This window comes from Corvus hawaiiensis, chromosome 3 (assembly GCF_020740725.1).
Source record: "Corvus hawaiiensis isolate bCorHaw1 chromosome 3, bCorHaw1.pri.cur, whole genome shotgun sequence".
In the NCBI taxonomy this organism is placed as follows: Eukaryota; Metazoa; Chordata; class Aves; order Passeriformes; family Corvidae; genus Corvus; species Corvus hawaiiensis.
Genome location: NC_063215.1, coordinates 1,761,148 through 1,782,479, shown reverse-complemented (window position 1 = coordinate 1,782,479; position 21,332 = coordinate 1,761,148). Strand labels below are relative to the sequence as shown.

The following is a 21,332-nucleotide window of genomic DNA, read 5'->3' as shown; positions in this document are numbered from 1 at the left end:
CCAATTCCCAGATTTTCCCAGGATTTCCGAAGATCCCGAGGATTTCATCCCAAAAAACCCCAAATCCCAAAGTTTTTTAACCCAATTCCCAAATTTTACTCCCAAAAAACCCCCAAATCCCGAATTTCTCCCACAATTCCGGCCCCAATTCCCAGATTTTCCCAGGATTTCCAAAGATCCCAAGGATTTCATCCCAAAAAACCCCAAATCCCAAAGGTTTTTAACCCAATTCCCAAATTTTACTCCCAAAAAACCCCCAAATCCCGGATTTCTCCCCCAATTCCCAGCTTTTCCCCCCCCAAAAACCTCCCGACTCCCAAAGTTCTCCGACGTCATTCCCGAGAAAGTCCCCGAGCCCCGCATTTCCCCCCCTGCCCCCGGCCATTCCCGGCTTTTCCGCCTCTCCGGCAATTCCGGCGGCCGCTCAGGAGCTCCAATCCGCGGATCCGAGGGCTCGGAAGGCTCGGGGCAGCGCCCGGCGCCGGAACAGCTCCGCGTGAGCCGAGGCCGCCGCCGCCGCCGGGAAAGCGGGAATCAGGCGGGAAAGGAATTCCCGGAGCCGCCCTGCCCGCAATGCCGGCGGGATTCCCGAAACGCCGGCGGGATTCCCGGGAGCCGGAGGAATTTCCCCCTGGGATTCCCCGCAGGGAAAAGGGGGGTTTTCCCAAGGGAATTTGCCGGCGGGATTCCCTCACGGGAAGGAGATTCCATCGGAATTTTCTCATGGAATTGCCCCGACGGGAATTCCCTCACGGAAGGAATTTTCCAAAGGAAATTTTCCAATGGAATTTTCCCACATGAAAAAGGATTTCCCAAAGGAATTTCCCAAAGGAATTTTCCAAAGGAATTCCCTCATGGAATAGGAATTTCCAAGGGAATTTTCCAATGGAAAGAGTTGTCCATAAGAATTTTCCATCGGAATTTTCCAACGGGACTTTCCCATGGAATTTTCCAACGGAAAAACGAAAAATCCCCAAATCCTGAATTTCTCCTCCAATTCCCAGATTTTCCCCCGATTTCAGAAGATCCCAAGGATTTTATCCCAAAAAATTCCCAAATCTCAAAGTTTCTTAACCCAAATTCCAGATTTTACTCCCAAAAAATCCCCAAATCCCGAATTTCTCCCCCAATTCCGGCCCCAATTCCCAGATTTTTCCAGGATTTCAGAAGATCCCAAGGGTTTCATCCCAAAAAACCCCCAAATCCTGAAGTTTTTCCCCAATTCCAGCCCCAATTCCCAGATTTTTCCAGGATTTCAGAAGATCCCAAGGGTTTCATCCCAAAAAACCCCCAAATCCTGAAGTTTTTCCCCAATTCCAGCCCCAATTCCCAGATTTTCTCAGGATTTCAGAAGATTCCAAGGGATTTAATTCCAAAAAACTCCCAAATCCCAAAGTTTTTAACCCAATTCCCAAGGATCTTACTCCCAAAAAACCCCCAAATCCCGAATTTCTCCCCCAATTTCAGCCCCAATTCCCAGATTTTTCCCGGATTTCAGAAGATCCCAAGGATTTCATCCCGAAAAATCCCCAAATCCCGAATTTCTCCCCCAATTCCAGCCCCAATTCCCAGATTTTCCCAGGATTTCCGAAGACCCCAAGGATTTCATCCCAAAAAAATCCCCGAAATCCCGGATTTCTCCCCCAATTCCGGCCCCAATTCCCAGATTTTCCCAGGATTTCCAAAGATCCCGAGGATTTCATCCCAAAAAACCCCAAATCCCAAAGTTTTTTAACCCAATTCCCAAATTTTACTCCCAAAAAACCCCCAAATCCCGGATTTCTCCCCCAATTCCAGCCCCAATTCCCAGATTTTCCCAGGATTTCCGAAGATCCCAAGGATTTCATCCCGAAAAACCCCAAATCCCGAATTTCTCCTCCGATTCCTGCCCCAATTCCCAGATTTTCCTGGCATTCGGGAAGATCCCAAGGATTTTACCCCAAAAAATGCCCCAATCCCAAAGTTTTTCACCCAATTCTCAGATTTTTTCCGGAAAATCCCCAAATCCTGAATTTCTCCCCCAATTCCAGCCCAAATTCCCAGATTTTACCCCCAAAAAGTTCCCAAATCCCAAAGTTTTCCCCCCATTCCCAGATTTTCCCAGGATTTCAGAAGATCCCAAGGATTTTATCCCAAAAAATCCCCAAATCCCGGATTTCTCCTCCAATTCCGGCCCCAATTCCCAGATTCTCCCTGGATTTTTGAAGATTCCAAGGGATCTAATTCCAAAAAAACCCCAAATCCCAAAGGTTTCCCCCCATTCCCAGATTTTGTCCGGAAAATCCCCAAATCCTGAATTTCTCCCCCAATTCCAGCCCCAATTCCCAGATTTTAATCCAAAAAACCTCCTAAATCCCAAAGTTTTTTAATCCAATTCCAGCCCCAATTCCCAGATTTTCCCAGGATTTCTGAAGATCCCAAGGATTTCAACCCAAAAAACCCCCAAATCCCGAATTTCTCCACCAATTCCAGCCCCAATTCCCAGATTTTCCCAGGATTTCCGAAGATCCCAAGGATTTCAACCCAAAAAACCCCCAAATCCCAAATTTCTCCCCCAATTCCGGCCCCAATTCCCAGATTTTCCCAGGATTTCCGAAGATCCCAAGGATTTCATCCCAAAAAACCCCCAAATCCCGGATTTCTCCCCCAATTCCCAGCTTTTACCCCCCCCCAAAAACCTCCCGACTCCCAAAGTTCTCCGACGTCATTCCCGAGAAAGTCCCCGAGCCCCGCATTTCCCCCCCTGCCCCCGGCCATTCCCGGCTTTTCCGCCTCTCCGGCAATTCCGGCGGCCGCTCAGGAGCTCCAATCCGCGGATCCGAGGGCTCGGAAGGCTCGGGGCAGCGCCCGGCGCCGGAACAGCTCCGCGTGAGCCGAGGCCGCCGCCGCCGCCGGGAAAGCGGGAATCAGGCGGGAAAGGAATTCCCGGAGCCGCCCTGCCCGCAATGCCGGCGGGATTCCCGAAACGCCGGCGGGATTCCCGGGAGCCGGAGGAATTTCCCCCTGGGATTCCCCGCAGGGAAAAGGGGGGTTTTCCCAAGGGAATTTGCCGGTGGAAGGGATTTCCCGATGGGATTTTTCCAATGGGATTTCGGAATGGGATTTTCCGATGGAAAGAGTTTTCCATCGGAATTTTCCAACGGAACTCCCTCACGGGAAGCGTTTCTCCAAGGGGTTTTTCCAATGGAATTTTCCTCAAGGAAGGAGTTTTCCATTGGAATTTTCCTGCTGGAATTCCCACATGGAGAAGGAGTTCCGACGGAATTTTCCAAAGGAATTCCCTCCTGGAATAGGACTTTCCAAAGGAATTTTCCGAAGGAATTTTCCAACGGAAAAACGAAAAATCCCCAAATCCCGAATTTCTCCTCCGATTCCTGCCCCAATTCCCAGATTTTCCTGGCATTTGGGAAGATCCCAAGGATTTTACCCCAAAAAATGCCCCAATCCCAAAGTTTTTCACCCAATTCTCAGATTTTTTCCGGAAAATCCCCAAATCCTGAATTTCTCCCCCAATTCCAGCCCAAATTCCCAGATTTTACCCCCAAAAAGTTCCCAAATCCCAAAGTTTTCCCCCCATTCCCAGATTTTCCCCGGATTTCGAAAGATCTCAAGGATTTTATCCCAAAAAATCCCCAAATCCCAAATTTCTCCCCCAACTCCAGCCCAAATTCCCAGATTTTCCCTGGATTTTTGAAGATTCCAAGGGATCTAATTCCAAAAAAAACCCCAAATCCCAAAGGTTTCCCCCCATTCCCAGATTTTGTCCGGAAAATCCCCAAATCCTGAATTTCTCCCCCAATTCCAGCCCCAATTCCCAGATTTTACCCCCAAAAACCTCCTAAATCCCAAAGTTTTTTAATCCAATTCCGGCCCCAATTCCCAGATTTTCCCAGGATTTCCGAAGATCCCAAGGATTTCAACCCAAAAAACCCCCAAATCCCGAATTTCTCCACCAATTCCAGCCCCAATTCCCAGATTTTCCCAGGATTTCCGAAGATCCCAAGGATTTCAACCCAAAAAACCCCCAAATCCCAAATTTCTCCCCCAATTCCGGCCCCAATTCCCAGATTTTCCCAGGATTTCCAAAGACCCCGAGGATTTCATCTCAAAAAACCCCCAAATCCCGGATTTCTCCCCCAATTCCGGCCCCAATTCCCAGATTTTCCCAGGATTTCCGAAGACCCCAAGGATTTCATCCCAAAAAACCCCAAATCCCAAAGGTTTTTCACCCAATTCCCAAATTTCACTCCCAAAAAACCCCCAAATCCCGGATTTCTCCCCCAATTCCAGCCCCAATTCCCAGATTTTACCCCCAAAAACCTCCTAAATCCCAAAGTTTTTTAATCCAATTCCGGCCCCAATTCCCAGATTTTCCCAGGATTTCCGAAGACCCCAAGGATTTCATCCCAAAAAACCCCCAAATCCCGGATTTCTCCCCCAATTCCCAGCTTTTCCCCCCCCAAAAACCTCCCGACTCCCAAAGTTCTCCGACGTCATTCCCGAGAAAGTCCCCGAGCCCCGCATTTCCCCCCCTGCCCCCGGCCATTCCCGGCTTTTCCGCCTCTCCGGCAATTCCGGCGGCCGCTCAGGAGCTCCAATCCGCGGATCCGAGGGCTCGGAAGGCTCGGGGCAGCGCCCGGCGCCGGAACAGCTCCGCGTGAGCCGAGGCCGCCGCCGCCGCCGGGAAAGCGGGAATCAGGCGGGAAAGGAATTCCCGGAGCCGCCCTGCCCGCAATGCCGGCGGGATTCCCGAAACGCCGGCGGGATTCCCGGGAGCCGGAGGAATTTCCCCCTGGGATTCCCCGCAGGGAAAAGGGGGGTTTTCCCAAGGGAATTTGCCGGTGGAAGGGATTTCCCAATGGGATTTTCCGATGGAGTTTTCCGATGGAGTTTTCCACAGGGAAGGAGTTTTCCATTGGGATTTTCCTGCTGGAATTCTCACATGGAGAAGGAGTTCCGACGGAATTTTCCAAAGGAATTCCCTCCTGGAATAGGACTTTCCAAAGGAATTTTCCGAAGGAATTTTCCAACGGAAAAACGAAAAATCCCCAAATCCCGAATTTCTCCTCCGATTCCTGCCCCAATTCCCAGATTTTCCTGGCATTTGGGAAGATCCCAAGGATTTTACCCCAAAAAATGCCCCAATCCCAAAGTTTTTCACCCAATTCTCAGATTTTTTCCGGAAAATCCCCAAATCCTGAATTTCTCCCCCAATTCCAGCCCCAATTCCCAGATTTTAACCCCAAAAACCTCCTAAATCCCAAAGTTTTTTAATCCAATTCCGGCCCCAATTCCCAGATTTTCCCAGGATTTCCGAAGACCCCAAGGATTTCATCCCAAAAAACCCCCAAATCCCGGATTTCTCCACCAATTCCGGCCCCAATTCCCAGATTTTCCCAGGATTTCCGAAGATCCCGAGGATTTCATCCCAAAAAACCCCAAATCCCAAAGTTTTTTAACCCAATTCCCAAATTTTACTCCCAAAAAACCCCCAAATCCTGGATTTCTCCCCCAATTCCGGCCCCAATTCCCAGATTTTCCCAGGATTTCCGAAGATCCCGAGGATTTCATCCCAAAAAACCCCCAAATCCCGAATTTCTCCACCAATTCCGGCCCCAATTCCCAGATTTTCCCAGGATTTCCGAAGACCCCAAGGATTTCATCCCAAAAAACCCCCAAATCCCGGATTTCTCCACCAATTCCGGCCCCAATTCCCAGATTTTCCCAGGATTTCCAAAGATCCCGAGGATTTCATCCCAAAAAACCCCAAATCCCAAAGGTTTTTAACCCAATTCCCAAATTTTACTCCCAAAAACCCCCCAAATCCCGGATTTCCCCCCAATTCCCAGCTTTTCCCCCCCCAAAAACCTCCCGACTCCCAAAGTTCTCCGACGTCATTCCCGAGAAAGTCCCCGAGCCCCGCATTTCCCCCCCTGCCCCCGGCCATTCCCGGCTTTTCCGCCTCTCCGGCAATTCCGGCGGCCGCTCAGGAGCTCCAATCCGCGGATCCGAGGGCTCGGAAGGCTCGGGGCAGCGCCCGGCGCCGGAACAGCTCCGCGTGAGCCGAGGCCGCCGCCGCCGCCGGGAAAGCGGGAATCAGGCGGGAAAGGAATTCCCGGAGCCGCCCTGCCCGCAATGCCGGCGGGATTCCCGAAACGCCGGCGGGATTCCCGGGAGCCGGAGGAATTTCCCCCTGGGATTCCCCGCAGGGAAAAGGGGGGTTTTCCCAAGGGAATTTGCCGGCGGGATTCCCTCACGGGAAGGAGATTCCATCGGAATTTTCTCATGGAATTGCCCCGACGGGAATTCCCTCACGGAAGGAATTTTCCAAAGGAAATTTTCCAATGGAATTTTCCCACATGAAAAAGGATTTCCCAAAGGAATTTTCCAAAGGAATTTTCCAAAGGAATTCCCTCATGGAATAGGAATTTCCAAGGGAATTTTCCAATGGAAAGAGTTGTCCATAAGAATTTTCCATCGGAATTTTCCAACGGGACTTTCCCATGGAATTTTCCAACGGAAAAACGAAAAATCCCCAAATCCCGAATTTCTCCTCCAATTCCCAGATTTTCCCCCGATTTCAGAAGATCCCAAGGATTTTATCCCAAAAAATTCCCAAATCTCAAAGTTTCTTAACCCAAATTCCAGATTTTACTCCCAAAAAATCCCCAAATCCCGAATTTCTCCCCCAATTCCGGCCCCAATTCCCAGATTTTTCCAGGATTTCAGAAGATCCCAAGGGTTTCATCCCAAAAAACCCCCAAATCCTGAAGTTTTTCCCCAATTCCAGCCCCAATTCCCAGATTTTCTCAGGATTTCAGAAGATTCCAAGGGATTTAATTCCAAAAAACTCCCAAATCCCAAAGTTTTTAACCCAATTCCCAAGGATCTTACTCCCAAAAAACCCCCAAATCCCGAATTTCTCCCCCAATTTCAGCCCCAATTCCCAGATTTTTCCCGGATTTCAGAAGATCCCAAGGATTTCATCCCGAAAAATCCCCAAATCCCGAATTTCTCCCCCAATTCCAGCCCCAATTCCCAGATTTTCCCAGGATTTCCGAAGACCCCAAGGATTTCATCCCAAAAAAATCCCCGAAATCCCGGATTTCTCCCCCAATTCCGGCCCCAATTCCCAGATTTTCCCAGGATTTCCAAAGATCCCGAGGATTTCATCCCAAAAAACCCCAAATCCCAAAGTTTTTTAACCCAATTCCCAAATTTTACTCCCAAAAAACCCCCAAATCCCGGATTTCTCCCCCAATTCCGGCCCCAATTCCCAGATTTTCCCCGGATTTCGAAAGATCCCAAGGATTTCATCCCAAAAAATCCCCGAAATCCCGAATTTCTCCTCCAATTCCAGCCCCAATTCCCAGATTTTCCCAGGATTTCCGAAGACCCCAAGGATTTCATCCCAAAAAACCCCAAATCCCAAAGTTTTTTAACCCAATTCCCAAATTTTACTCCCAAAAAACCCCCAAATCCCGGATTTCTCCCCCAATTCCCAGCTTTCCCCCCCCAAAAACCTCCCGACTCCCAAAGTTCTCCGACGTCATTCCCGAGAAAGTCCCCGAGCCCCGCATTTCCCCCCCTGCCCCCGGCCATTCCCGGCTTTTCCGCCTCTCCGGCAATTCCGGCGGCCGCTCAGGAGCTCCAATCCGCGGATCCGAGGGCTCGGAAGGCTCGGGGCAGCGCCCGGCGCCGGAACAGCTCCGCGTGAGCCGAGGCCGCCGCCGCCGCCGGGAAAGCGGGAATCAGGCGGGAAAGGAATTCCCGGAGCCGCCCTGCCCGCAATGCCGGCGGGATTCCCGAAACGCCGGCGGGATTCCCGGGAGCCGGAGGAATTTCCCCCTGGGATTCCCCGCAGGGAAAAGGGGGGTTTTCCCAAGGGAATTTGCCGGTGGAAGGGATTTCCCAATGGGATTTTTCCAATGGGATTTCGGAATGGGATTTTCCGATGGAAAGAGTTTTCCATCGGAATTTTCCAACGGAACTCCCTCACGGGAAGCGTTTCCCAATGGGATTTTCCGATGGAGTTTTCCGATGGAATTTTCCACAGGGAAGGAGTTTTCCATTGGGATTTTCCTGCTGGAATTCCCACATGGAGAAGGAGTTCCGACGGAATTTTCCAAAGGAATTGCCTCCTGGAATAGGACTTTCCAAAGGAATTTTCCGAAGGAATTTTCCAATGGAAAAACGAAAAATCCCCAAATCCCGAATTTCTCCTCCGATTCCTGCCCCAATTCCCAGATTTTCCTGGCATTTGGGAAGATCCCAAGGATTTTACCCCAAAAAATGCCCCAATCCCAAAGTTTTTCACCCAATTCTCAGATTTTTTCCGGAAAATCCCCAAATCCTGAATTTCTCCCCCAATTCCAGCCCAAATTCCCAGATTTTACCCCCAAAAAGTTCCCAAATCCCAAAGTTTTCCCCCCATTCCCAGATTTTCCCAGGATTTCAGAAGATCCCAAGGATTTTATCCCAAAAAATCCCCAAATCCCGGATTTCTCCTCCAACTCCGGCCCCAATTCCCAGATTCTCCCTGGATTTTTGAAGATTCCAAGGGATTTAATTCCAAAAAAACCCCAAATCCCAAAGGTTTCCCCCCATTCCCAGATTTTGTCCGGAAAATCCCCAAATCCTGAATTTCTCCCCCAATTCCAGCCCCAATTCCCAGATTTTAATCCAAAAAACCTCCTAAATCCCAAAGTTTTTTAATCCAATTCCAGCCCCAATTCCCAGATTTTCCCAGGATTTCTGAAGATCCCAAGGATTTCAACCCAAAAAACCCCCAAATCCCGAATTTCTCCACCAATTCCAGCCCCAATTCCCAGATTTTCCCAGGATTTCCGAAGATCCCAAGGATTTCAACCCAAAAAACCCCCAAATCCCAAATTTCTCCCCCAATTCCGGCCCCAATTCCCAGATTTTCCCAGGATTTCCAAAGATCCCAAGGATTTCATCCCAAAAAACCCCAAATCCCAAAGGTTTTTAACCCAATTCCCAAATTTTACTCCCAAAAAACCCCCAAATCCCGGATTTCTCCCCCAATTCCGGCCCCAATTCCCAGATTTTCCCAGGATTTCCGAAGATCCCAAGGATTTCATCCCAAAAAACCCCCAAATCCCGGATTTCTCCCCCAATTCCGGCCCCAATTCCCAGATTTTCCCCCGATTTCAGAAGATCCCAAGGATTTTATCCCAAAAAATTCCCAAATCTCAAAGTTTCTTAACCCAAATTCCAGATTTTACTCCCAAAAAATCCCCAAATCCCGAATTTCTCCTCCAATTCCGGCCCCAATTCCCAGATTTTTCCAGGATTTCAGAAGATCCCAAGGGTTTGATCCCAAAAAAATCCCCAAATCCTGAAGTTTTTCCCCAATTCCAGCCCCAATTCCCAGATTTTCCCAGGATTTCCAAAGATCCCAAGGGTTTCATCCCAAAAAATCCCCAAATCCTGAAGTTTTTCCCCAATTCCAGCCCCAATTCCCAGATTTTCTCAGGATTTCAGAAGATTCCAAGGGATTTAATTCCAAAAAACTCCCAAATCCCAAAGTTTTTTAACCCAATTCCCAAGGATCTTACTCCCAAAAAACCCCCAAATCCCGAATTTCTCCCCCAATTTCGGCCCCAATTCCCAGATTTTTCCCGGATTTCAGAAGATCCCAAGGATTTCATCCCGAAAAATCCCCAAATCCCGAATTTCTCCCCCAATTCCAGCCCCAATTCCCAGATTTTCCCAGGATTTCCGAAGACCCCAAGGATTTCATCCCAAAAAAACCCCAAATCCCAAAGTGTTTTAACCCAATTCCCAAATTTTACTCCCAAAAAACCCCCAAATCCCGGATTTCTCCCCCAATTCCCAGCTTTTCCCCCCCCAAAAACCTCCCGACTCCCAAAGTTCTCCGACGTCATTCCCGAGAAAGTCCCCGAGCCCCGCATTTCCCCCCCTGCCCCCGGCCATTCCCGGCTTTTCCGCCTCTCCGGCAATTCCGGCGGCCGCTCAGGAGCTCCAATCCGCGGATCCGAGGGCTCGGAAGGCTCGGGGCAGCGCCCGGCGCCGGAACAGCTCCGCGTGAGCCGAGGCCGCCGCCGCCGCCGGGAAAGCGGGAATCAGGCGGGAAAGGAATTCCCGGAGCCGCCCTGCCCGCAATGCCGGCGGGATTCCCGAAACGCCGGCGGGATTCCCGGGAGCCGGAGGAATTTCCCCCTGGGATTCCCCGCAGGGAAAAGGGGGGTTTTCCCAAGGGAATTTGCCGGTGGAAGGGATTTCCCAATGGGATTTTTCCAATGGGATTTCGGAATGGGATTTTCCGATGGAAAGAGTTTTCCATCGGAATTTTCCAACGGAACTCCCTCACGGGAAGCGTTTCCCAATGGGATTTTCCGATGGAGTTTTCCGATGGAATTTTCCACAGGGAAGGAGTTTTCCATTGGGATTTTCCTGCTGGAATTCCCACATGGAGAAGGAGTTCCGACGGAATTTTCCAAAGGAATTCCCTCCTGGAATAGGACTTTCCAAAGGAATTTTCCGAAGGAATTTTCCAACGGAAAAACGAAAAATCCCCAAATCCCGAATTTCTCCTCCGATTCCTGCCCCAATTCCCAGATTTTTCCAGGATTTCAGAAGATCCCAAGGGTTTGATCCCAAAAAAATCCCCAAATCCTGAAGTTTTTCCCCAATTCCAGCCCCAATTCCCAGATTTTCTCAGGATTTCAGAAGATTCCAAGGGATTTAATTCCAAAAAACTCCCAAATCCCAAAGTTTTTTAACCCAATTCCCAAGGATCTTACTCCCAAAAAACCCCCAAATCCCGAATTTCTCCCCCAATTTCGGCCCCAATTCCCAGATTTTTCCCGGATTTCAGAAGATCCCAAGGATTTCATCCCGAAAAATCCCCAAATCCCGAATTTCTCCCCCAATTCCAGCCCCAATTCCCAGATTTTTCCCAGGATTTCCGAAGATCCCAAGGATTTCATCCCAAAAAACCCCCAAATCCCGGATTTCTCCCCCAATTCCCAGCTTTTCCCCCCCCAAAAACCTCCCGACTCCCAAAGTTCTCCGACGTCATTCCCGAGAAAGTCCCCGAGCCCCGCATTTCCCCCCCTGCCCCCGGCCATTCCCGGCTTTTCCGCCTCTCCGGCAATTCCGGCGGCCGCTCAGGAGCTCCAATCCGCGGATCCGAGGGCTCGGAAGGCTCGGGGCAGCGCCCGGCGCCGGAACAGCTCCGCGTGAGCCGAGGCCGCCGCCGCCGCTGGGAAAGCGGGAATCAGGCGGGAAAGGAATTCCCGGAGCCGCCCTGCCCGCAATGCCGGCGGGATTCCCGAAACGCCGGCGGGATTCCCGGGAGCCGGAGGAATTTCCCCCTGGGATTCCCCGCAGGGAAAAGGGGGGTTTTCCCAAGGGAATTTGCCGGTGGAAGGGATTTCCCAATGGGATTTTTCCAATGGGATTTTCCGATGGAAAGAGTTTTCCATAAGAACTTTCCATCGGCATTTTCCGACGGGACTTTCCGATGGAATTTTCCAAAGGAATTCCCTCCCGGAAAAGGATTTTCCAGAGGAATCTTCCTCAAGGGAAGAGTTTCCCGATGGAATTTTCCTCAAGGAAGGAGTTTTCCATTGGAATTTTCCTGCTGGAATTCCCACATGGAGAAGGAGTTCCGACGGAATTTCCCAATGGAATTCCCTCACGGGAAGCGTTTTCCCATGGAATTTTCTGATGGGATTTCCGCATGGAATAGGACTTTCCAAAGGAATTTTCCTCACTGAAAGGGAATTCCAACGGAATTTTCCAATGGAATTTCCAAAGGAATTCCCTCATGGAATAGGAATTCCCAAAGGAATTTTCCGATTGAAGGAATTTCCCAATGGAATTTCCTGCTGGAATTCCCACATGGAAAAGGAATTTTCCAAGGGAATTTCCCAATGGAAAGAGTTTCCCAATTCCAAATTGGAATTGCCGGAATTCCAATTTCCAAAGTGCAAATGCGGGAATTCCAGCAGGGAAATTCCATTGGAGAACTCCTTCCTTGAGGAAAATTCCATCGGGAAACTCTTTCCATTGGGAAATTCCATTGGAGAATTCCATTGGGAAATTCCTTCCGTGAGGGAATCCCGTGGGGAAAATTCCACTGGAAAATTCCATTGGGATTCCCTTTCTGGGAGGGAAATTCCATCGGAAAATTCCATCGGAAAAGGCTTCCCATGAGGGAATTCCTTTGGAAAATTCCACTGGAAATTCCTTTTCCATGCGGGAATTCCAGCAGGAAATTCCATGGGAATACGCTTCCTGTGAAGGAATTCCATCAGAAAATTCCATTGGAAAATTCCATTGGAAAATCCTTTCCATGAGGGAATTCCGTCGGAAAATTCCATTGGAAAATTCCTTTGGAAAATTCCATCGGAAAACTCTTTCCATTGGAAAACTCCATCAGAGAATTCCATCGGAAAATTCCATTGGAAAATTCCCTTCCCATGAGGGAATTCCTTTGGGAAACTCCTTCGTGAGGGAATCCCGTCAGAAAATTCTTATGGAAAACTCTTTCCTTGAGGAAAATTCCAGCAGAGAATTCCATCGGAAAATCCTTTTCTGTGAGGGAATTCCTTTGGAAAATTCCATCGGAAAACTCCTTCCTTGAGGAAAATTCTGGAGGAAAATTCCATCGGAAAATTCCATCGGAAAATTCCATTGGAAAATTCCTTCAGTGAGGGGATTCCTTTGGAAAATCCCATTGGAAAATTCCATTGGATAATTCCTTCTGTGAGGGAATTCCATTGGAAAATTCCAGCAGAGAATTCCATTGGAAAATCCTTTTCCGTGAGGGAATTCCTTTGGAAAATTCCTTTGGACAATTCCCTTGGACAATTCCCTTGGACAATTCCCTTCCCCTGAGCCACTCCCATCGGAAAATCCCCCGGAATTCCCATTCCGTGCGGGAATCCCCCCCCCCCGCCCCGGGACCCTCCGGAGCCGCTCCCCTCCCCCCTCCCCCCACCCCCCATTCCCGGCGCCAATTCCCGAATTCCCAACCCCCCCCCAGCTCAGGAATGGCGGCCAACGATCCCAAATCCCGAGAAATCCTCGGAATCGCCGCTCACCGGAGCCGGAGACGGCGACTTCCGAAGGGAGGCTCCGGCAGGGATCGGCGTAGAGGAGCCGCGCCCGGAAGGAGGCGCCGCCGCTTTTCCCGGGAATTCCGTACTGGAAGCTCAGGAGGTTGCACAGGGAATTCCGATGGGGAATTCCTTGGATCCACTCGGAAAACTGCTCCTGGTGGAGGGGGGAAATTCCAGGGAATAGAGGGAAGAATTCCCGCTGGGAAAGGTTTGGATGGGAATGGGAGGGTTTGGAATTCCAGTATTGGGAAGGGGAGAATTCCCGGGAAAATTCCAGCCTGGGGAGGTGCCGGCTCTTCCCAATCTTTGGGATTCCCGATCCTGATGCTTCCGAGGTCAAAAATCCGGGATTTGCCTGACAACAATCAGCGGGAAAAGGGAAATCCAGAGGCTCCTGAATTCCAGGGAATCCCCAAATCCAGGGATCCCATCCCAGGCCGGGCACATCCAAATGCCCGGATTCGGGAATTCCCTGGGATTGCTGGGAATGTCGGCCGGAGATTTCTCAGCAAGGATCGGGATTGAGGATTTCGGGATTCCAGGAATTGTGGTGGGATTTGGGAGGGAGCGGGAAGAGGAGAGTTCTGGGATCCCGGAATCCTGGGAATTCCGGGATGGGATCCACGCAGCTTCAATCCCATCCCATTCCAATCCCGCATTCCCAGGTGGATCTGGCCTTTCCTTGGGCACTGCCAGGGATCCGGGCATTCCCTGGGAATTCCAGCCCAGCCGGGAATTCCTTCCCAAGATCCCAGCCCCAGCTCCCCTTTCCCACTGGGAAGCCATTCCCTGTTTCCCATCCCTTTATCCTAAATCCCGGATCCCCTCCAGCCTCGGGAAGCGGCTCCGAGGGGAGAATTCCCGGGATAATTCCATCCCTGAGCTCCTGCAGGAAAGGCCCCTCCTTTTCCCGATCTTTGCGATTCCCAAAGCACTTCCAAGCCCCAAAATCTGGGATTTGCCCGACTACAATCAGCAGGACAAGGAAATCCGGAGGCTCCTGAATTCCAGGGAATCCCCAAATCCACCCAAACCTCGATCCTGCTCCGATCCCGGGATCCCATCCCAGGGCCGGGGATCCCGGCCAGCCCCAAATCCCTGGATTCAGGAGAGCCCTGGGATTCCCGGGAACGTCGGCCGGAGATGTCTCAGGAGGGATCGGGACTGAGGATTTTGGGATGCCGGGAATTGCGGTGGGATTTGGGATGGAGCGGGGAGAGGAGAAGCTGCACAGCAGGAGAGCGGGGGGATCCTGGGATCCCGGAATTCCAGCCTGGATTGGGTGGGACGGGACCTTCAATCCCATCCCATCCCCACCCCACGGTGATCCCGGGATGCTCCAGCCTTTCCTTGGATGCTCCCGGGGATTCCCTGGGAATTCCAGCGCAGCCGGGAATTCCTTCCCAAGATCCCAGCCCGAGCTCCCCTTTCCCAGGGAAATCCCTCCATTCCCGCCTCTCCCAGCCTGCCATTGGATCCAGCCCCAGCCCGACTCCTCTGCGGGAAGGAATTCCGGCCTCCAGGCCCTTCCCTGGGAATCTCGGCACTCCAGGAAGGCTCTCCCTTCCCTTTCCCATCCCCGACTTCCAGAAAAACCCCTGGCCATGGATTCGGAGCCTCCTGCATCCCACAATCCCGGAATGCTTTGGCTGGGATCCACGCAGCTTCAATCCCATCCCATTCCAAGGCCGGCACCTCCCCCGATGATCCCAGGCTGCTCCAGCCTTTCCTTGGGCACTGCCAGGGATCCGGGCATTCCCTGGGAATTCCAGCCCAGCCGGGAATTCCTTCCCAAGATCCCACCCATTCCCACTGGGATCCGGCCGTTCCCTGTTCCCCCTCTTCCCAAATCCCTCTCCCGCTCTCCTTCCCCTCTGGAAAAGCCGCCACAGATTTCCCTGGATCTTCCCCTTCCCCACCCCAACCTCCACCTGGAAAACCCCAATTCCCACCCGGATCGAGGATCCCGGCCAACATTCCCTGCGGAATTCCCAACCCTTCCCCACCTGGAATTGCTCCAGCTGGTGCCTCCTCCCCACGAAGGCGTTGAGGTGCTGGAAAAGGACATCCAGGAATCCCCGGAGATCCGAGGGCAGGAATTTCCGGGCCAGCTGCTCCAGAGGGATGAAGGGGGGGATGGAATGGCGCTGGATGCGGAATTCCCGGGATTCCGGCCGCACGAGCAGCTCCAGGTGGAAGCGATCCAGGAAGGAGCCCTCGAAGGCCGTGTGGAAGGAGAAGGAGATGCCGTGCTTGGAGAGCTTCCCGCTGACCCCTGGGAATTCCGGGAATGGGAATGGGCCAGGGAATTCTCCGGGAATGCTCCGAGGGAGGGGGGGGAGGGGGAAAATTCCAGGGGTTTGAGGGGGGATGTGGCTCATTTCCCAAGGAAACCGCTTCATTCCCAAGGAAACCGCCTCATTCCCAAGGAAACTCTTTAATTCCCAAGGAAACTCCCTCATTCCCAAGGAATCCACGCAATTCCCAAGTTCCCCACCCCATTCCCAAGGGAAACTCCACAATTCCCAAGGAAAGCGCCTCATTCCCAAATTAACCACCCCATTCCCAAGGAAAACTGGGGAATTCCCAAGGAAAGCGCCTCATTCCCAAATTAACCACCCCATTCCCAAAGAAAACCACCCAATTCCCAAGTTCCCCACCCCATTCCCAAAGAAACCGCCTCATTCCCAAGGAAACTTCCCAATTCCAAAGGAAACTCTTTAATTCCCAAGGAAACTCCTTAATTCCCAAGGAAAACGCACCAATTCCCAAGGAAACTTCCCAATTCCCAAGTTCCCCACCTCATTCCCAAGTTCCCCACCTCATTCCCAAGGAAAACTGCCTCATTCCCAAGGAAAACTGCCTCATTCCCAAGGAAACCACCTCATTCCCAAGGAAAACCGCCTCATTCCCAAGGAAACCGCCTCATTCCCAAAGAAACCACCTCATTCCCAAAGAAAACCGCCTCATTCCCAAGGAAACCGCCTCATTCCCAAGGAAAACTGCCTCATTCCCAAGGAAACCGCCTCATTACCAAGGAAACCGCCTCATTCCCAAGGAAACTTCCCAATTCCAAAGGAAACTCCTAAATTCCCAAGGAAACTCTTTAATTCCCAAGGAAAACACTCCAATTCCCAAGGAAACTTCCCAATTCCCAAGTTCCCCACCCCATTCCCAAAGAAACCACCTCATTCCCAAGGAAACCGCCTCATTCCCAAGGAAACCGCCTCATTCCCAAGGAAACCGGCTCATTCCCAAGGAAACCGCCTCATTCCCAAAGAAACCGCCTCATTCCCAAGGAAACCGCCTCATTCCCAAAGAAACCGCCTCATTCCCAAAGAAACCGCCTCATTCCCAAGGAAACTGCCTCATTCCCAAAGAAACCACCTCATTCCCAAGGAAACCGCCTCATTCCCAAGGAAACCGCCGCATTCCCAAAGAAACCGCCTCATTCCCAAGGAAACTCTTTCATTCCCAAGGAAACCGCCTCATTCCCAAGGAAAACTGCTCATTCCCAAAGAAACCGCCTCATTCCCAAGGAAACCACCTCATTCCCAAGGAAACCACCTCATTCCCAAGGAAACCACCTCATTCCCAAGGAAACCGCCTCATTCCCAAGGAAACCACCTCATTCCCAAGGAAACCGCCTCATTCCCAAGGAAAACTGCCTCATTCCCAAAGAAACCGCCTCATTCCCAAGGAAACCGCCTCATTCCCAAGGAAACCACCTCATTCCCAAGGAAACCGCCTCATTCCCAAGGAAAACTGCCTCATTCCCAAAGAAACCGCCTCATTCCCAAGGAAACCACCTCATTCCCAAGGAAACCACCTCATTCCCAAGGAAACCGCCTCATTCCCAAGGAAACCACCTCATTCCCAAGGAAACCGCCTCATTCCCAAGGAAACCGCCTCATTCTCAAAGAAACCGCCTCATTCCCAAAGAAACCGCCTCATTCCCAAGGAAACTGCCTCATTCCCAAGGAAAACTGCCTCATTCCCAAGGAAACTTCCCAATTCCAAAGGAAACTCCTAAATTCCCAAGGAAACTCTTTAATTCCCAAGGAAAACGCTCCAATTCCCAAGGAAACTTCCCAATTCCCAAGTTCCCCACCCCATTCCCAAAGAAACCACCTCATTCCCAAGGAAACCGCCTCATTACCAAGGAAACCGGCTCATTCCCAAGGAAACCGCCTCATTCCCAAAGAAACCGCCTCATTCCCAAGGAAAACTGCCTCATTCCCAAGGAAAACTGCCTCATTCCCAAAGAAACCGCCTCATTCCCAAAGAAACCGCCTCATTCCCAAAGAAACCGCCTCATTCCCAAGTTCCCCACCCCATTCCCAAAGAAACCGCCTCATTCCCAAGGAAACCGCCTCATTCCCAAAGAAACCACCTCATTCCCAAGGAAACCGCCTCATTCCCAAAGAAACCGCCTCATTCCCAAAGAAACCGCCTCATTCCCAAGGAAACCGCCACATTCCCAAGGAAACCGCCTCATTCCCAAAGAAACCGCCGCATTCCCAAGGAAACCGCCGCATTCCCAAAGAAACTGCCTCATTCCCAAGGAAACCGCCTCATTCCCAAGGAAAACCGCCTCATTCCCAAGGAAACCACCTCATTCCCAAAGAAACTGCCTCATTCCCAAAGAAACCGCCTCATTCCCAAGGAAAACCGCCTCATTCCCAAAGAAACCACCTCATTCCTAAGGAAACCGCCTCATTCCCAAGGAAACCGCCTCATTCCCAAAGAAACCGCCTCATTCCCAAAGAAACCGCCTCATTCCCAAGGAAAACCGCCTCATTCCCAAGGAAACCGCCTCATTCCCAAGGAAACCGCCTCATTCCCAAAGAAACCACCTCATTCCCAAAGAAACCGCCTCATTCCCAAGGAAACCACCTCATTCCCAAGGAAAACTGCCTCATTCCCAAGGAAACCGCCTCATTCCCAAGGAAACCACCTCATTCCCAAAGAAACCGCCTCATTCCCAAGGAAACCGCCTCATTCCCAAAGAAACCGCCTCATTCCCAAAGAAATCGCCTCATTCCCAAGGAAACTCTTTCATTCCCAAGGAAACTCTTTCATTCCCAAGGAAAACTGCTCATTCCCAAGTTTTCTGCTCAATTCCCAAGGAAAACCGCCTCATTCCCAAGGAAACCGCCTCATTCCCAAGGAAACCACCCCATTCCCAAGGAAACTCTTTCATTCCCAAGGAAACCGCCTCATTCCCAAGGAAACTCTTTCATTCCCAAGGAAACTCTTTCATTCCCAAGGAAAACTGCTCATTCCCAAGTTTTCTGCTCAATTCCCAAGGAAAACCGCCTCATTCCCAACTTCCGCTCCTCATTCCCGAGGAATCCGCTCGATTCCCAAGAATTCCTTCCCCACGTGACTTTTCCAGAGCCTCAGCTCAGCCCATAAATCCCAAGCCGGGAATTCCCACTTTTCCAGCATCTCCCACCCCAAATGCTCCGATCCCTCGGGAATTCCAGCCTCCATTCCCGAAATCCAGCAGATCCCAGTTACCTGTGAGCTGGAAAACCTGGAGCAGCTCCCGGAGATTCCTGATTTTCCACTCCAGCACCTCCCGAGGGTCGGGAAGAGCCGGATCCGAGGGAATTCCCTCTTTTCCAAGCTGCTCCAAAACCCGGGAGAGAGGAGAGGTCACCCAAAAATCCCTGGAAAAAAGCTCCAAGCTCATCCCAGAGTGGGAATTTTCAGGGATGGAGCAGCCAAGATTTCCTTGGAAAACTCCTCCTGGAATTCCTCCCTCACCGCCTTTTCCAGCAGCTCCAGTTTTTCCCGGAGCTGATCCCGCTGGAGCCGCAATTCCCGGATTTTGGAGTTTAGGAAAGCCGACTTCTCTTCCCGCCTTTCCTTCTCCTCCTGCTCCACCGCTTCCCGGTGCGCCCGGAATTCCAGCATTTCCAGGTGGGCCAACATTCCTGGAAAAAACGGGAGAAGCTCCCAAAATTCCAAGCGGGAATGGCGAAACGAAGGGGAAAAAAACCCCAAATCAACCCCATTTGGGATCATTTTTCCAAAGGGTTGAGGGATTTTTGGGAATTCTTGGGAATTGAGGCTGCATTCCCAAGGACTCACCCAGTGGGAATTCCCTTTTCCCATCCTCCGTCCCGTTCTTTTCCCGCTCTCCAAGAGAGGAGGGAGATTCCTGCTTTTCTTTGCCGGGATCCATCCCTTGGGAATGTTGGGAACACCGGGAGTGATCCCGGAGCGGGAGAATCCCGAAGGATCCGGGGCTGGAAAGAGATGGAAGAAATCCCGTGGAATTCCCATAAAAGGGGGGATGGTGGGGTTGGGGTCATGGGGAAAAAGGGGCCGGGAATTTGGGAATGGGAGGGAATTTTGGGAATTGAGGGGGGGATGAGAAGTGAGGGGAGAGGGAGGGACAGGGATGATCCCAAAGGAAGGACAGGGATGATCCCAAAGGAAGGACAGGGATGATCCCAAAGGAAGGACAGGGATGATCCCAAGGAAGGACAGGGATGATCCCAGGGAAGGACAGGGATGATCCCACAGGGAAGGACAGGGATGATCCCAAAGGAAGGACAGGGATGATCCCAGGGAAGGACAGGGATGATCCCACAGGGAAGGACAGGGATGATCCCAAGGAAGGACAGGGATGATCCCAAGGAAGGACAGGGATGATCCCAAAGGAAGGACAGGGATGATCCCAAAGGAAGGACAGGGATGATCCCAAAAGAGGGACAGGGATGATCCCACAGGGAAGGACAGGGATGATCCCAAAGGAAGGACAGGGATGATCCCAAGGGAAGGACAGGGATGATCCCACAGGGAAGGACAGGGATGATCCCAAGGAAGGACAGGGATGATCCCAATGAAGGACAGGGATGATCCCACAGGGAAGGACAGGGATGATCCCAAGGAAGGACAGGGATGATCCCAAGGAAGGACAGGGATGATCCCAAAGGAAGGACAGGGATGATCCCAAAGGAAGGACAGGGATGATCCCACAGGGAAGGACAGGGATGATCCCAATGAAGGACAGGGATGATCCCAAAGGAAGGACAGGGATGATCCCAAAGAAGGACAGGGATGATCCCAAAGGAAGGACAGGGATGATCCCAAGGAAGGACAGGGATGATCCCAAAGGAAGGACAGGGATGATCCCAAGGAAGGACAGGGATGATCCCAAAGGAAGGACAGGGATGATCCCACAGGGAAGGACAGGGATGATCCCACAGGGAAGGACAGGGATGATCCCAAAGGAAGGACAGGGATGATCCCAAGGGAAGGACAGGGATGATCCCACAGGGAAGGACAGGGATGATCCCAATGAAGGACAGGGATGATCCCAAGGGAAGGACAGGGATGATCCCACAGGGAAGGACAGGGATGATCCCAAGGAAGGACAGGGATGATCCCAATGAAGGACAGGGATGATCCCACAGGGAAGGACAGGGATGATCCCAAGGAAGGACAGGGATGATCCCAAGGAAGGACAGGGATGATCCCAAAGGAAGGACAGGGATGATCCCACAGGGAAGGACAGGGATGATCCCAAGGAAGGACAGGGATGATCCCAAAGGAAGGACAGGGATGATCCCACAGGGAAGGACAGGGATGATCCCAAAGGAAGGACAGGGATGATCCCAAGGGAAGGACAGGGATGATCCCACAGGGAAGGACAGGGATGATCCCAAGGAAGGACAGGGATGATCCCAATGAAGGACAGGGATGATCCCACAGGGAAGGACAGGGATGATCCCAAAGGAAGGACAGGGATGATCCCACAGGGAAGGACAGGGATGATCCCACAGGGAAGGACAGGGATGATCCCACAGGAAGGACAGGGATGATCCCAAGGAAGGACAGGGATGATCCCAAAGGAAGGACAGGGATGATCCCAAGGAAGGACAGGGATGATCCCAAAGGAAGGACAGGGATGATCCCAAAGGAAGGACAGGGATGATCCCAAAGGAAGGACAGGGATGATCCCACAGGGAAGGACAGGGATGATCCCAAAGGAAGGACAGGGATGATCCCAAGGGAAGGACAGGGATGATCCCACAGGGAAGGACAGGGATGATCCCAAGGAAGGACAGGGATGATCCCAATGAAGGACAGGGATGATCCCACAGGGAAGGACAGGGATGATCCCAATGAAGGACAGGGATGATCCCAAAGGAAGGACAGGGATGATCCCAATGAAGGACAGGGATGATCCCAAAGGAAGGA

At 51.5% G+C, this 21,332-nt stretch overlaps 1 protein-coding gene across 1 annotated transcript; it reads right to left on the bottom strand.

Moving 5' to 3' along the window:
• Positions 1-11,103: 11,103 nt before the first annotated feature.
• Positions 11,104-19,400, bottom strand: CENPO (centromere protein O). Its single transcript, XM_048299751.1, has 6 exons — positions 19,215-19,400; positions 18,888-19,057; positions 18,639-18,747; positions 15,122-15,390; positions 13,098-13,269; positions 11,104-11,251 (listed from the first exon to the last, which is right to left on the bottom strand). Exons 1-6 carry the CDS (start codon positions 19,306-19,308, stop codon positions 11,157-11,159), a joined length of 909 nt encoding a protein of 302 aa, XP_048155708.1. The 5' UTR covers positions 19,309-19,400; the 3' UTR covers positions 11,104-11,156.
• Positions 19,401-21,332: the final 1,932 nt, after the last annotated feature.